This window comes from Bactrocera tryoni, chromosome 3 (genome assembly GCF_016617805.1).
Source record: "Bactrocera tryoni isolate S06 chromosome 3, CSIRO_BtryS06_freeze2, whole genome shotgun sequence".
Lineage (NCBI taxonomy): Eukaryota > Metazoa > Arthropoda > Insecta > Diptera > Tephritidae > Bactrocera > Bactrocera tryoni.
Window position 1 is genome coordinate 45,659,352 of NC_052501.1, and position 17,723 is coordinate 45,677,074.

Here is a 17,723-nt window from a genome sequence, read left to right on the forward strand (position 1 = left end):
CATAAAAAGTAGTCACATAACCTTTTCTGGATATGATTCGGTCTTCAGAAGTTCATCCGTTTAAAGAGCCGGCTTTTCGGACCGTACTGATGAAAACATTTAACACTTGCATGATTAATATTGACGTGGAAAAATAATAAATACCGATCAATGACCTTAACATTGATTCCAACTTTAGGTTTTATCAATATTTTTGTGGATGCAAAGAAGCCAAGGACGTCTATTCAGGAATTTCGCAATGTGACAATTTGATGATTTACTATATGTACCCTGGAATTTGACTCATCTTAAGTTTGAAGCAGAATATGCGAGTTTACCGAAGTACACTGAACCTAAATGACCAGCGCGTGTCTCTACTTTGACAGGTGGTTTGAAAGCTGTCAATATAACAGTTTCCATTCCTCTGAAAAAATACCCTTTATATGTAATAATGCATTTATACACAGAATTATATATTCTTATTTTTCTTATACACGTTTATTATATTTTATGATCAAATTCATGCGCTATTTTCGGTAGTGAAATTATGTGTCTGCACAATTGCCACAAACTAAAAATATATTAACCTCGGTAGCTTTCTACTTTGCCTTATCTTATCTTATCTCGAGCGTTTTGCGTCGATTTATACGCAATTTCCACGCGTTAAATCCAAAGTGCTGAGTAACTAATTTTTTTGCCAAATTTAGAGTGCTTGGTAACTGATAATTATTAAGTAGTTTCCCAAATTGACTTGTGGTAGGTCATGAATTGGTTCAACAGCGCAAATTTCAAAAAAAAAAAAAAAAAAAAATATAAACAAAAAGGTGTGAATAATCTGGTGGTTGCATAAAATGCTGATAAATGGCTGCGCTAGAAATAAAATCGCATGGTATTCAAATGCGTGTGCGTAGGTGTGTAGTGTAAGCGTGTGGTCTTTTCCAATGTATATACCATTTAAAAAATCTAGAAAAATGCTAATTTCAACAAGCGGCTGCGTGAAAAGTGAAATGAACTTGGCAACAGTGTCAAGCAGTACTCGGCGCCTATGATTTGATTGTATCTGCATGTGTGGCTATGTGTATAAGCACAAACAAGCATTTGAATATCTGCGATCTGTGCTTGCGCAGATAACGGATGAGAGCAGCTGCTGCCCATAAACGTCACGCGGCTTCAAACCAAGCCGATAAAAACAATTACATACATATATTCACTCAGTCGCACTCGCCAACCTGTCGCGAGGCTGTTTACTCTCTATGTATCAATACATGCATAATCTATTTAAGTGTGAATTTTGATTAATATGTACTCAACTACAATACTGTTATGGCCTAAATACCTCTATTGCGGTACTTATGAAATTTCCATACAACTATCTGCGCAGCAACACACGCCTAGTAACTGGCGAAAAACTCTTGCCGTGGTGGGAGGCAGTTGAAGTGGCTATATGCATGCGTTATGCTAATAAATAACGGTCAACTGATCGCCAAACAATCGCTCATACGCACTATGGAAGCGTTGTAATGGCGCCGTTCAGGTGTTTTTCAATTATCCGCATAATTTCCGTGCGTGGTTTTGTTTACATTCATCGCGTTGTTATTCTTGCAAAAATTTACATTTTAACATTTTTATTTTTTTTTTGCAATTTTTTTATTTCTATGCCGTTAACTAGATTTTATTTGCAATTCTTATGGAGTTTGTGATAAGCGCTCACTTGCAAAACAAGCGCTCCAGGGGCACCTGTATATAGATGTGTTTTGAAATAGTAATACCGCTATTCTGGCATATTTTACGGTAGGTCTCAATGCAAATTTTATCGCACAGTTGCACCGTTATCTGAATCGGCAGGTTAGTGTGAAAGTGGATTTTGAGCACTTTTCATTTTTCGGTTTTTAATTTTAAGGTACATATGTATATTTAAAAGTCATACCATTGCTGTTTAATAAATCAGCATATTTCGCGTCTTCGTAAATAATTTTATGTATACTCTCACAACATATGGATACAGAGTTTTGATCTCCTACTCTTTGTAAAACCAAAAACTAATCGAGATAAATGTAGAGTTATACATATGTACTCGTATATGTATGTAGTATGTATACCTTTTAGTGATCACGAGACGGGTTGAATTCCGGCAGCTTGAGCAAAAATCTAGATATTCTAAAAATCCAATGTCACAGTGTGAATATAGGCTGGGCTGGAACCAGAGTAGAATTTTGGGTACTTTATTATTTTGTAATTGATTTAAGAAATGTTTAACTTTAAACTAAAATTTTATTTTTTATACATATTTCAACATTTAATTTACAGCATAAAATCAATTCGGTGTTTGCTCATTTTACTAAATCTTTCCATTATTTATTCTGGTTCCACAGCAATTTCATAGTTTATGTTGAGGGGTGCTAAACCATTCAGTCTTTTCTGAAGCATCGTTGTTCTGAGTCAAGTCTTGATTCGGCACAAAGAAGAAAAAGATCGTTCAGCGCTAACATTTGTGGCTGGCAAAGTGCAGAGTACCTGAAGGAGAATATGAGTCGACGGATATATGTATATCCTTATCGCAAGTGCTGAGGCTTTCTAAGGCCAAAAGCACTTGTGTTCTCGTAGTCATTTTTATTTTCTGTAGTTGATGAAAAAGCGTTACTTCTGCTTTGAGCTTCATTTTTTGCAGTTCTTTGTTTCCGGGCAGGATTTTCGCAAAACGTCTAATTAGGCATTCAATGAGTACAGTTAAATCCTTTTCTTCCAAATTTAGGTTAAATTTTGGTAAGAGCTGACTCAAATTGAAACTTTCAAGAACTTCATCGTTTTTAAATCTGGCATGACCGTGTCAATGAGTGGAATGTATGCAGAAACCCTGTAAATGTCTTCACAGCTTTGAGATGGGTGATTGTTTCGATGACTCTGACAACCACATGTTCCGGGGTTTTCTACTTCAACATCTAATTTTTCAACCATCTGTGTAGCATTTGAAAAAATTTCATTAAAGCGATGATCAGCATACATTCTTCGCGTGTTCAGTGTTGCAAGCAATGTTGTTATAACGTGCTTACGACCTTACGAAATCATGGTCGATTGATTCGTTCTGCAGAATCACACTAAGTGGCTGCGTCAATGACACTAAGACAGAAATTTCCAATAATAAATTCGAAGTTGCACAATACTGTGACTAAATTCGACGCTTTTACTGCAGTCGTTCCATTCTTCCATTCGCTTATTTTTGTCAGTAATTGAACGATTTCTGGAAGGGTAATGATGTGATTTGATGAACGGCATCATGTCCATGTATCCACCTTGTCTCACAAAGCTGCACAATTTTTCTGCCCAAGAATTGAGCTAAAAAAGCCTTACGTTTCAGTCTTGAAACTTGGAAAAATGTCGTAACTTCTCTGAATATTTCAGATATTTTTTCAATCAAAGCAAGTGTGAAGCTTCTTTTTGCATTTCCTTTACGGTTCCGCGATCTTCCAACATAACAATACAACCATCAGTATATACTTCTACACTTATACTACTGTGATCAAATTGAAAGGTGAATTTTTAATTTATACTTCGGGTGTTTTTCGAATCTAATTTTTTTTTTTCTGTAAGTTAATCGAACTGTTAGCGACATTTATGCTAAATTTCAATTAGTATTTGAGATACGCGTCGTTTTGTAAGGCTCTAAAAGAAAATTCTTCGATTTTTACTATATCTGAATTTATTTAACAAAGAAGGGCGATAATGCACCATCTCATACGGCATTGGTTATTTGTGATTATTTCGCCACATTTTCAACTATTATGGTGCGTACACCGCATTCGCCTAATTTATCCTCGTGTAACTTCTAGCTATTCAGCAAATTCACATGACCACTCCGAGGACTCAATTGAGGATATGAAAGCTCAATCGAAGGTGGCTCTGAGGATTTTTCCAAGGAGAATTCTTCCAAGTGCTATGATGACTGGAAAATTCGTTGGCATAAGTGTTTTGCAGTGGGAGGCGATTACTTTGAAGGAGATGAAATGGCCAAATTCACCTTTCAATTTGATCACAGTAGTATTTCCTTATAAATGTTTATACATATGTACATATGTGTATTCTTTCACTTTGCAGTAGATAAATTAAGAATCAATCAAGATTTCGGAATAAAACTTTTCGAAAATAGCGCTTTTAAGCTATATCATATCATTCATGCTACAGAATTTTCCTGTAAAAGTCGGGTACTCTGTAAGATACGGTAATAAAAATCAAATAGAAAATAAAGTCAAAATTGCGTAAAAATTGATCAAAACCTCACCTTATACCTTGTGTCATATACATACTTGTATGTCTCTTAATCTGTTATATAACCATCTTTTATTTATGTGTCTTTTAACTATGTGTTCTGGTACCAAAAATGGATAAAATCCGGTCAGTACTTCCCCCAAATACTGGCCACAGTCATTTCTGACTTCCCAGTTGACTTAACTTAAGATCATATGTATTCTAAACGTAATTCTGTTCTTAAACATAATTTGCACACGTCCTTTTCCACCTAAGAAGCTGTTGTTGTTGTTGTTGTTTTAACGGAGATTCAATCCCCGTTGGGATGGTAAATATCATTTGTGTTGTCGTCGAGGTCATCTAACGGTAGGCCCAAGAAACGTGCTGTTTCGACGGGGTCGGACCAAAGGGAGGAGGGTGTTAGATGGGTAGGGTTTGTGGGGCATGCAAAGAGGTGGTCAGTGTCATGCGGAGACTCGTTGCATGCAGGACATACATCGAGTATGTCAGGGTCTATTCTGGATAAGTAGGAGTTTAACCTGCTACAGTATCCAGAACGAAGTTGCGCAAGTTGTTGTCGAAACCGTCGATATCGGATCTGTATACGACTGCTGTATGCCGAAAGTCATATAAGACATTTCTATCACCTACTTAAATGCGTTGGATGATTCTCCAATAGGTCATGCAGTTTCAGATTCAAGCTAACGAATAGCAAACCAGTAAAGTCCCTATTTCACATATTACCAAACTGTCCATCATACTGTTGAATAAAATAATAATATTCATTTCTTTAATTTCAAGCAAATAACTTTTTTTTTCTCTACCAAAGCAATTGCTGAAAGCATACAATCATTTTCAATGAAGATGGATCCACAAAACTAGCATTTAGAAATTACCATCAACCTATCACTTACCGAAGTTTTTTCATAATGACCCTTGTCGTTTACTCGAGGGTTTTCTTTTTTTCAAATTATAAAACCACTATAGCTGTCCTAATCTTGAAGAGCATCGAGTTGAAGAAGTTTATAGTATAAATAAAATAAACTGGCTTAATCAAGTATAACTCAACAATAGTAATCATTTACACCACTTTAGTAAGGCATCCATATGATCTTTGTGGTTGTGGGAGGACCTCGAGGCTAAATAAAGTCGCCAAAACTCTTATTCCTTCTACGACAATATTTTACAGTTTCTCAAATAGTGTATTCCATGGAACTGTTTTTTTATTGTTTTTCAATAGTTGCTTCTTATATTACAAAATACAAAGTAAAAATTACAACTTACAATACCTACAGGAGAGAACTGAATGTAAATTTTATATCATTCTTATAAAATGCTAAACTAAACTTCATGAAAATGAAAAAATATCAACTGTATTCAAGTATGAAGAAGTTTAAGTAACACTTTTCAAGTGCTCAATAGCAATCTTTCTGCAACGGCGACTGTTTCTGATTGGCTAAACGTAATTGCTCCAAGGCGATTTCGTGCGCTCGAAAATGCTCACGTGTCGCCTTCTCCAAAGCAGCCAAAGCGGCATCATTGCCGTAGACAATTTTCATATTGTCGGCGTTCGGCACGAGCGGTGCAATTGGAAGTATGGGTGCTGCTGGCGCTAGTGATGTAAGGGGTCCACTGGGAGCAACAGGAGTAATCGGAACAGACGGTGCAATTGGTTTCTGACCGAAAGTTGCAGCGATTGGCTGTTCGATCTTTTGTGCCTGATGCAAGGCGGCTAGTGCGGAGGCCAGAGACGCCGCATCAGCTGTTGCTAGTGTATCCTTACCACCCTGTTGATTGGTTATATAATGTAGGAAGTAGGGATTATCCAATTTGAGATAACCCTCATTGGCGTCGCGCAAATAGTAAACGCCGGGATTGGCGTAAACTTGCTGTTCTTGCGCGGGTTTCTGTGCACCGATATAGTAGGCAGTAGTCGCTATGGGCGTGCCGATCTGTTTGACATTACCGCCCGGTACGGCGTAACGTAATAAATATGGATTGCCTGCATATTTTTCCGTTTCGCGTATGTCGTAGGTAGCAGCCGGATCGAACTGATATTGTGACTGTATTAATGACTCAAGTGTCTCTTTTGCGGGTGCCGCGATCGGTAATTGTGGTTTTTCAGCGTAATGCACAGCTTCCTTATTTTCATTTGACTGATCCAAACGTTCCTGCTCTTGACGACGTTGCTCCTCTTGTTGCAAGCGCAGCAGCTCTTCAGCTTGTAAGCGTTGTTCTTCTCTTAAGCGCTCAGTTTCGGCTAAAAGTTCAGCTTCACGCTGCTTCGCTTCCTCTGCGCGTAAATGCGCTTCTTCATCAGCGAATTGCTCCTCCGCTAGTTTATCAGTTGACGCGTCATACAATAAGGGTTTTACTTCAGTTTCAGTTTGGACCTTTTCAGTTTTTGATGTCAGACTCGCCTTCAAATTTGCTTCCTTCACCAGCTTGAGATGCTCTTCACGTGCGCGCTGCACCTCAGCCGTTTCTTGCACGCCGGCATACACTTGCGGCTGACTCTGATAATTATCTATTTGCAGGGATGATTTTGCAGTGGCTAACTTTTCGTTATTGGCTGCTGGCGCGCTTTGCTGTAGTGTCTGCGTGAACACAGGCTGTTGTGCTGCCAGATTAGGTGCGTTTTCACTAGTTAAAGGCGCAACGAATACTTTGTTTAACGTTTCTTCGAATTCGCGCAAGTGCTCTTCGCGTGCACGTTGCACTTCAGGCGTGTCCTGCACAGGTGTAAGCGTTTGTTCTTGCTTTTGCTCGCTGGTCGGAGCGGATCCGCTCAACGTACCGCTTTTGAACGCATCGGACAATTGTTTTTGCTGCTCTAAGTAAATGTTGCCCGATTGTATGAGATTCTGAGTTTCCGACGTCGTTTGTGTGAGTTTTTGTACACCACTTTGACTTTGCAGCTGCTTGTCTTCATATTTCTTGCCTTCCTTCTCCTCCTTCTCTGTGCGCAATTTCGCCTCATTCCATAAGCGCAAATGCTCTGCCTTGGCGCGCTGCACTTCTGGCGTCTCCTGCAAGTAACTCAAATTCTCAACTATTGTCACTCCCTGTGCCGGCTGCTGTACACCTGCTGTATATTCAAGGTGCGCCACTTTCGATGATTTTACGTCGTTGCTGTCGCTTTCCTTTCCAGCTGACGCCTGTAAAGCTTGCACGCGCTGCACTTGCTCCTGATAGATGCGCAAGTGCTCTTCACGCGCCTTCTTCTGCTCGGCTGTTTCACTTAAGAATACAGCCTGTGTTGGCGCATTTTGGAATAACTTTTCACCTGCGTCTGGTGAATAAATTTTTGACTTCACCGCTTGTTCACCAGCGCTAATTTGCTGCGCTTTGCCTTGCTCTTCCTGTTGCAGAGCTAGCATGGCTTTGCGTCTTGACTCATTCCAGAAGCGTAAATGCTCCTCGCGCAGCTGCTTGATTATTGAAGTTTCTTGACTGTAGTCACTTTTCGGCGCTATTAGTACAGCCTCGAATGCGTTGATTTTCGCTAGCATATCTGCAGTGGGCTCTTTACCCGCGACTTTTAGGTGATCCAGTTCCTGTCTATATTGATCGTACACATGTACGGCCCATAACCGAAAATGTTCATCGCGCTTTTTTATAAGCTCGGTCTCATCCTTCAGTGTACCTTTGGCGAGTTGATTTAAATATTCTTCATAAGTAATTCGCCTGCTTTCAATCGGCTCTGGATATCTGTAACCAAATAGTTCCGTCGCGGCCTGTTGATTGATATAGCGCGTATAGTCCGGTGTTAATGCATTCACTGCAGCGAATTCACCACGCGCTGGACTGTAAGCTAGTAACTCCGCACGATATGGATAACCGGCGACTGCGGCCGCATAAACGCCACTACTAGCCGCCAACAAGCTGAGCACCGAAACCACAAATAACCGCATCGCTGTTGCTTCTCTATATTATGGAAGCACCTATCGGCTCCTGCTATCCTTCAGTATATATTGTAGGTATCACACAACTGCTACGTTCGCAAAGTAAATCCACACGGAGTTGCCGGAAGTAGCCTAGTACGTCGCCTGCCGCTCGAAACAAAACTGATGTCTCACACTGTCCACTCCTGCCTATTTATACGAATTGCGCACAGCGTCCGTTCGGCCCTTTTCAATGCGAACAACTGTACTTAGGGTATTCTTAATGGATTCTTGAAACAGCAAAACAAAACATAAAATAGTTTACTAAATTAAACTTGGTCCGGCTGATGCGCCGAAATACGATACCGCCTGTGGTGTCCGCTACTATTGTGGTTATGCTCGCAAAACCAGAAACCAGAAATGCCGTTGTCAGCTCTAGCATGTCCTTGAGTTGCTTTTTATACGCTTCATCTTACCATTACTCTTCCAACTGCTTATCAGTGTGTTATTTTTAGCTGTGGCCAACAAATGATCGGGCAGGATCGATTCGCACGTTGCCTTGAGCTTTGCAACGGTTGCTGATAATAAATTTCGCATTGCCCTAGGTCAACGATATCAAGTTTACACTTGACACTTTCGGTTTGCCCTCTCCATAGGGATCGTTGCTACGCTTCACCATATTACGATATACATATATGTAAGTGTATACATATATATGTACATAAGTATATCCATATACATATCTACATACATACTATACTTTTGGCTCTTTTCCCTTCGCCTTGTGGCAGCTGCACGTAATTGGCTTGATTGCAGTTTAAACTGTAAATATCATTAAATTTCCGCTAACCCAATTCCTTCCCTTATTACCTCCAGCTCATTTATAAATACTATCTTTTGTTTTATTTCGTCGTACAGTTAAACGTTGTCATCCTGTGTAGTAATTCAATGCGCCGCGTATATCGTAGTTTTAATGCCGCATTGGTACGAAAAAACGGTGGGCAATTTATTGATTTTTTTATGACCTCAAGGCTGATCTCGACACTTTAGATTGATCGTCTTCAAAACAACTATGTACTGTTCTGTACCTTTTATATATGTATATTTATTATGGTCAGTTTATTTAAAATGAAAAGCATTTTTTTCTTGTTTTTTTTTTAGCTCCTTTGAACTTCAGTCACAGTTGAGTTCAAAATATTAGCATAACTAGCCATGCATAGCGAATTTACTAAAGATATTGTAATCATTATTGTGAACACCTTCTTGAACAGAAATTATGATAAAACCTTATGTCGTTTATTGCTGAAATACGAGGGATGCTATATATATTTCTGGCCTAATAATGAAAATAGAAATATTTATCAACGTAAATGGTTTTATTGTTTTTCAAAATATTCTCCATCAAGATTTATACACTTTTGCATGCGCTCAAACCAATTTTCGAAGCACTTCTTCCACTCCGATTGAGACACCTCCAAAACATGGTTTTTGACTACTTCAACAGCATCTTCTGGCGACGAAAATCGTTGACCATGCATTATTTTCTTGACGTGTGGGAATAAAAAGAAGTCATTGGGTGCCAAGTCAGGGCTGTACGGCGGATGACCCATCAAATCGACTTTTTGGCCGGTCAAAAAGGCGCTGGTTTGAGCCGATGTGTGAGAGCTCGCATTGTCATGATGCACAATGATTCGTCTTCTCTTGTTCGTTTTTCGAATTTCTCCGAAGACTACAGGCAAACAAATGGTGGTGTACCACTCAGAATTGACCGTCCTACGTTGCTCAAGCAGAACAGTCGCCACATGACCAGTTTTGCCGAAGAAACAGGCGACCATTTGCTTCGAAGTGCTTCTTCCACGAACAACTTTCGTTGGATTTGGCTCGTCTTGGAAGACCCACACGTTCGATTGCTGTTTTGTTTCGGGCTCATACGCATAAATCCATGATTCTTCACCTGTGACGATCTTATAAACGTCTTTTGAAGCACCGCGATCGTATTTTTTCAGCATTTCCTTACACCAATCCACACGAGCCTTTTTTTGAGCGATTGTCAAATTGTGCGGGATCCAACGAGTACAAACCTTTTTTATGGCCAGGTGTTCATGCAATATCGAATGTATGCTGGTGGGAGAAATGCATAGACATACCTCTATCTGAAGGTATGTTACATGACGGTCTTGCATTATCAGTTCACGTACGGCATCACTGTTTTCTGGCACAACGGCTGTTTTTGGACGACCTTCACGGAATTCATCTTTGAGCGAGCGTCGGCCACGATTGAATTCATTGTACCAGTTTTTCACAGTGCTATAGGATAGTGCTTCATAGCCATACAAAGATTTTAGTTCATCGATGCACTCTTGTCGTGATAATCCACGTCGAAAGTTGTGAAAAATTATCGCACGAAAATGTTCACGAGTTAATTCCATTTTTTGGCCGAAATGAATTTTTTAATTCCCTGTAAATAAAACAATTCACGATTAAATGACAAAACGTTCTGTGTGATGTTATGCTAAAAAATGTCAAACTTTCCAATGGAAATGTCAGATTGCACCTGGCAAGACTTAGTGTTGCCTAGGCCAGAAATATATACAGCAGCCTCCGTACAATGACCCATTAGTTTCTTTTTATACCATGTTTTCAGAATACTTTTAATTCGATAAATTAACTTAAATCGCGTAATTTTCTCTGCTTTCAGGTAAAGGATACATCATTTTAAACTTTCAATGCTAAAAGATTTAGTTTCATGAACTTACTTACTAGGCTTTCTTTAGTCTAAAAATGAGCGAAGTTTCGAACACGTCTTTTGAAAATTAGCCTTAAAAGCATCAAAAACCAGTTGCGGCCAACAGGTTGTAACGGCAAGAGTTGTGTTTAGAAAATTTTGTATTAAATTATATTTTCTTGGCACAGAACAGAGTGTTTAGGCAATCAGAATAGCTCTTGTCGAAAGTCGGAATACTTCTTTATAAAGGTTATCTCATAGTTAGGAGTGGTGCGTAGTTTCAAGATTGTAGTGCTTTTGATCTCCGAAAGATAGATAATTTTAATTCCAACCCTTTGAATATTGAATGCAGAACAGATCTCAGGGTTCTTACAGTTTAATTCAATATATTAGGATTAAAAAAAATATACTTATATACATAGTATTTCATTTTCGAAGTAAAACTTGATATTATCGACGACGATAACGACTGACGAATTTGATTCGACGTTTTTTGATGTCAGAAATATATTCGAAATTGATTTGAACATACTTCACTGTTTACCAAAAACGGGGTCCACCAAAATAGGCACAAACTTTTTCTGTAAGCAACTGGTAACGAAGTCAGCTATTAAGCTAAAGGAATCCTCCCTAGTAGTCGTCTCCAATATGGGCATACTAAGATTCTAAGATTAAATTCAATTCCCAACATTGCCTTTCCTTACAGAGAGCACTACTCTGCTCTGGATAGGGTTAGGTGGACAGGGACATAGGTATTACGGATCTGTCCAAACTAGTTAATTGAATGTGGTGTGTTTTCAAGTAAATTAATTACCAGAATCACCTTCCGACTACCAGATCACTACATTGCCTTCCAAGCGGAGATCACAGCAATTAAAAAAAGATCAGATGTTATCATCGTTCATACCTCTACACCATAAAGAAGGACGGGAATAATGAGTGACTTATAGAGTTTGGTTTTTGTTCGTCGAGAGAGAACTTTACTTCCCAAATGCCTACTCAGTCTGAAGTAGCACCTATTATTAAGAGTTATTGTGCGTTTGATTTCGAAGCTGACATTGTTGACTGTTTATTTGATGACAAGAGATATTTTGTCTTGCCCTCGTTCACTACCAGACCCATTTGCTTCGCTTCCTTATTTGGTCTGGAGAAAGCAGAACAGCTGTACACTCATATAGAAGATTGTATCTTCTATATTCAGCTCAGCAGCTCGAATTATTTTCTCCAAAAGTAGATTGAAGAAGTTGCAGGATAGGGAGTTGGTATCGAAAAGCTTGAAGAGATCCTTCCCGATCCTGACGGAGCTTTTGGTATTGATCAACGTCAGTTTACACAGCCGTATTAGTTTTGCTTTGATTCTTTCATGCGAAGATGTTTCTTTACGTGATGGGTCCCAAACCCAGCGCCCAATCCTTGCAAGGAATGTTTCGCCTTCTCTCTTTGGCTCGCCTTTAAACGGATGTTTTTTGACTACCTAAAGGATACTTGGTTTCAAACCGAAAGTCATTGAGCCATATGTAAAAGAATCGTTTCAGGCCACTCCCAAGTGAATGGCACTTAGAAAACTGAACTTCTACGCATGGCTCCATCTTCTCTTGCATAAACTTCTACACATGGCTCCATCCTCTGTTTACTTGTAGATATTTAAACCAAAATCCCCACCTCACTCAACAGGCAGACAAACGTGATATGAATGAAATTGAGGCCACACATGCCGACTATTAGAATTCAAAATGAATGACATAAGAACCCTAATAGGAGTGCCAAGAGGTAGAAGAAGATGAGACTATTGAGCATGTTCTATGCGAATGCAAGGCTTTGTTTAGGAAAAGAAGCACAACTGTCGGCCGTGGGTTTCTCTCCGATGTTTTTATATAGACGAAATTCATCAAGAGTACAGGGAGGCTCAATGAGGATGTGTAGATTTTAGTCTCGTTAGTTTTGCAATGACCTTCCTAAAGGCCTAAGTGCGCCGTCAGACATCCACCCTACTTGACTATCTAATAGCATCTTTGTGGTCTCAACGCCATTGAAGAATTGGAAGAAAGAACTATGGCAGCGTATACGTAAGATTCGGCAAATCCAACAATCTCCTAAATGTTTCCTTTTTGTTCAATCTTCGAGTATGTCCGGTGGGTAACAGAGTTCGCAATCTTCCAACCCTGTCAATTTCTTATTGGCTTCATAAAATTGCTGTGCTGAAAGCACTTCTTAAGTTGATAAGTTAAAAGATGAAACCAGCAAATTAACATTTAATAAAAGCTTTTGTTTATTTTTTTTTATTGAAAACCCGCTTCCTACAGTAGCTCAGCTTTGCATTGTTCGAAATTGCTATGCTCATAGTGGCTTCCGTTTTTTCCACCACATATTCTTACTAAAATGGTGTCTACATGAGATCATACATAAGAATTCCACGCTTCCTACACTCAACGCCAACAATTATTTCAATTTGTGGCTCATGTGGCATTATCGGGTCTTATCATAGGACACTGCAATGCATATGCACACATAAGAAGTTACAAATATATGCACAGAAGACCTTCTAGGCAGCTCAGCATGGTTATATACATATACATATGTACATACATATATGTATGTATATAACTCGGCTCGACTCATATTTAGTTACCCACAGCTCGGCCAACTCAAGTCCGCAATTTAAATTCCATTTCTGGTGACATCGAGACACACAGGCCTTGTGGTATGTACATACAGACAAATTTCCGCAACAACATGCATACATATGCACATACTTTCCTCACCATGGCATGGAAATCCGAAGAACACGTTTGCAGCTGTTGCTCATACCTAAAAGGGTTACATGTTTGCGTTCGGACACATAGTAGCGCGTCCCGCTGGCGATCCATCCCCCGCTGCCTATCAGTGTTGCGGCATTTCTCGTGTTGCAATGATGAGATGGCGAAACAGGATTTTGCGCAAACCGGTTGCGCGCCGGCTCAGTTTCGTTGTTTTTGTGGTATTAAGAAATACCTAAATTGAATTAAATTTAATACATGCTAAATTGAATTCGACGCCAATCAGTCGCCAGACGAGCGCGCTATATGCAACTAAATGCTTTGCGACATGTTTCCCTTCAGCCAGAGCTTTACTTGTACTTGTACATGTGCGTGTGTGTTTGTATATATTAGCTTGTGTAAGCGCGCTGGGGAAAATTACGTCAAAGAAAAGCTTGTGGAAAGTTTCGCGAATGTATGTATTTATTCATTTTAGGTTGCTAAAATTTAGCACAAATAATTTTATTTTCGCTAAGCCCAAGCAAACGGTGTTTGTATTTTCTTTGAAGGCGTTCGTAAGTGAATTGAAGGAATGCCCCTAAACGGAGCATTGACCAGCATGGCGCGTCTGATGAATCAGTTTCACAATATTAACAAATAATTTCTTGCATACAAACATACTAAGTACATGCATACAAGCATAAAAAATTAGGCATGCGTGTGATGAGTTTATAGGAATTCCTCAGAAATTTCCAAAAATATTTCAAAGCTGCGCGTGAGTATGTGCTCGCAGACGAATTTCAGCCTTTAGAAATACTATAACATAAAATCAAACGTTCGCATTCACGACTGAAACTCATTATACCGTTGTTACTAAGCGCGTAAAAATCATTTGTTTCATCACTCACTCACACACTCTTCGTGCTTCAAATGCTCCGTCATTCATTCACGAAACCGAAGTGAAAAAAACTCAAATTCAAAATTTTACAGGTGCAAAGTCCAACCACAGCTGTCCGGCCCAAAAGAGTTTAGCATGTTGTGACGCTTAAATGAAATATATGTATGTATAAAATTATAAAAAGTCACAAAATGCTAATTAGCGCTTTTATTGTGTCTCTTGGCTATATTTACATATAACCCCATTAACTGGTATAGTTGAGTTGTTTCACGTAGTAATCCAGTGATAACGTTATTAGCATGCGTTTTGGCGATCACGCACAACGACCGCAGGCATAGCACCAACATTTGTATGTACATACATTGTGCAACTATCAAGTCATTAAGCCGACATGTGTGATATTGAACGTGAGAAGCGCATGCAGAAATCAAAATTTTTTGTTTTACTATTGCTTTCATTATTCGTTGTCTGCAAAAAAAGTTGTCGTTCTTCCTTTTCGCTGTTTGGCCCCATTGGAGATTCCAAGTGTAGTCAGATCCTTCTCCACCTAGTCTTTTCATCGGAGTGGCTATCTTCTTTTTCCTCTGCTTCTCTCGGTGGGTACTGCGTCGAATACTCTCAGAGCTGGAGTGTTCCGTTCGGACGACATGACACAAACAGCGTAGCCACTATCTCCTAATTCACAGCTCATATCTTCCGATCTTAGACCAAGTTTCCTCTGGGTAGTCAAAAAGTATCCGTTTGAAGGCGGAACATCCTTCCCCAGGGTTGTGCGCTGCTTCAATTTCATTATACAAAGCATGTCAATTGAAAAGTTCCCGGCCTACCATAGTCAAACCATTTTTTTTTTTGCAATATTCGTTTTTTTTTATTCCCTTTAAGGGGGATAGGACTTATTGTAGCGCCTCTCCAATTTGTCGATACCATTTTACGTACGATTTCGCCTTTGCTTCAAAATAAACCTCACTGTCGGCGATCATCTCTTCATTCGACGAAAATTTCTTACCAACGAGAAATCTTTTGAGATCTGAGAATAGGAAATAATCCCTGGGAACCAGATCTTTAGAATACGGTGAATGCAAAAGCCATTCGAAGCCCAATTCACGGATTTTTGCCATTGTTTTCACGGACTTATAACACGGTACATTGTTCTAATGAAAGATACTTCTTTTCCTTCAAATTCGGCGATTTTTTCCTTCAAACGGTCCGATAATGCTATATTATAGTCGCTGTTGGTGTTTTTTTTTGTTTTCAAGGTAGTAACTAAAAAAATATTTCATGCGCATCCCAAATAAATACGCCACTTTGCCAGCCGACTGTTTTCCTCGCTTTGGAGCGGGTTCATCGTATGCAGTCCATTCGAATGACTGTCGTTTGGACTTCGGAGTGAATTAATGGAACCATGTTTCATATATTGTCACATGTCGACGCAAAAACTCGGGCTTATTACGCTTGAACATCTCCAAACCCTGTGCACAGAGCTTTCTTATACCCAAATATTCGTGAATGATATGATGAACTCATTCAGTTGATATCTTTACAGTACCTGCTATCTCGAACAACTTCACTTTACGGTTAACCAAAATTATTTTGTGGACTTTTTTCGTCGGTTACAACCTCTTTTGGGCGTCTACTGCGTTCACCGTCTTCGGTGCTAATTTCACCACTTCTAAACTTAGCATACAAATCCTTTATGGTTGGTTTTTTTGGGACAATGCCCGGGAACTCGTTATCAAGCCAAGTTGATGCTTCAGTTGTATATTTCCTTTCAAAATGCAATATTTATCAACACGTGACAGCTGTCAAACCTTTATGCCCAAAATGGGCGAAGTTTATCCTCGAATTATTCCAGCCCACATATAAAACATATGGATCAACGTGTGAATAATCTTAATAAAATTATGGAAATATTTTCTCGAGTATATTTAAGTTCTGCTTTCTCCAGATTGGATAAGGAAGCGAAGCAAATGGGTCTGGTAATGAACGAGGGCAAGACGAACTATCTCCTGTCATCAAACAAATAGCTGTCGCACTCAAGACGTAGGCAATTGAGAAGTAAAGTCCTGTCTCGGCTATGAAAGACCAAACTCTATAAGTCAGTCATCATCCCCTTCCTCCTTTATGGTGCAAAGGTATGGATAATGAAAACATCTGATGAGTCGGGATTACGAGTTTTTAAGATATCGTATCGATAGAACGATGAGCTGTATGAGAAATATGACGACGTTGGAAAGACCACGTGCAGGAGGACCATGATTGGAGTCTCCAATTGGCGCCAAACAACGAAAAGGAAGAACGACTGCCGCGCTGTTGTAAGCTCAGCTATAACTGCATAAGCGATGTCTACGCCAATAAAGAAGATATTATTTTTGAATCAGTGTTACATCAAAAAAGCTTCGCTTTTGGATAAAATTCCTTCTTTGACCGAAGAACTACTCCACCACTTCCCTTATCAAAATTAGATTCTTAAAGGAGAATAGATTATAATTTGAGTAATGCGAAATGTGATAGATATCTAAAAACGTACATAGTGAGCTATAAAGCGACTTTTCTTGGAATACCAAGTTAAGTTGAAGGTAGTATTACCTGTACTGTGGTATCACCCACTAATAGTAATAAAATTTTGGCTTTCAAATTGCTATTTTTGGAAGGGCAATTCAAGGTGATATCAAACAAAAACAAGAAAAGACGTTAACTTCGGCTGCACCGAAGCTAATATACCCTTCACAGGTGCATTTCTTTTACTAACTATGTGTTCAGTTTGTATGGAAGCTATATGCTATAGTAATCCGATCTGAACAATTTTTTTGGAGATTACATTGTTGCCTTAGAAAATAATCTATACCAAATTTGGTGAAGATACAATGTCAAATGTGAAAGTTTTCCATACAAGAACTTGATTCCGATCGTTCAGTTTGTATGGCAGCTATATGCTATAGTAAACCAATCTGATCAATTTCTTCAGAGATTACATTGTTGCCTTAGAAAATAACATATATCAAATTTCGTGAATATATCTTGTCAAATGTGAAAGTTGTCCATACAAGAACTTGATTCCGATCGTTCAGTTTGTATGGCAGCTATATGCTATAGTAAACCGATCTGATCAATTTCTTCGAAGATTGCATTGTTGCCTTAGAAAATAACATATACCAAATTTCGTGAATATATCTTGTCAAATGTGAAAGTTGTCCATACAAGAACTTGATTCCGATCGTTCAGTTTGTATGGCAGCTATATGCTATAGTTAACCGATCTGA

General features: G+C 39.0%; 2 protein-coding genes across 3 annotated transcripts in view; one reads left to right on the plus strand and one right to left on the minus strand.

Annotated features, from left to right (window-relative positions):
- Positions 1–17,723, plus strand: part of LOC120769991 (electron transfer flavoprotein beta subunit lysine methyltransferase) — a 110,578-nt gene that overhangs the window by 77,641 nt on the left and 15,214 nt on the right. The gene's annotated exons all lie outside the window — the stretch shown is intronic.
- On the minus strand, positions 5,637–8,135 carry LOC120769989 (trichohyalin). The gene is made up of 3 exons (XM_040097071.1): positions 7,574–8,135; positions 7,404–7,540; positions 5,637–6,920 (listed from the first exon to the last, which is right to left on the minus strand). The coding sequence occupies exons 1-3, from the start codon at positions 8,133–8,135 to the stop codon at positions 5,637–5,639; spliced, it is 1,983 nt and encodes a 660-aa protein (XP_039953005.1).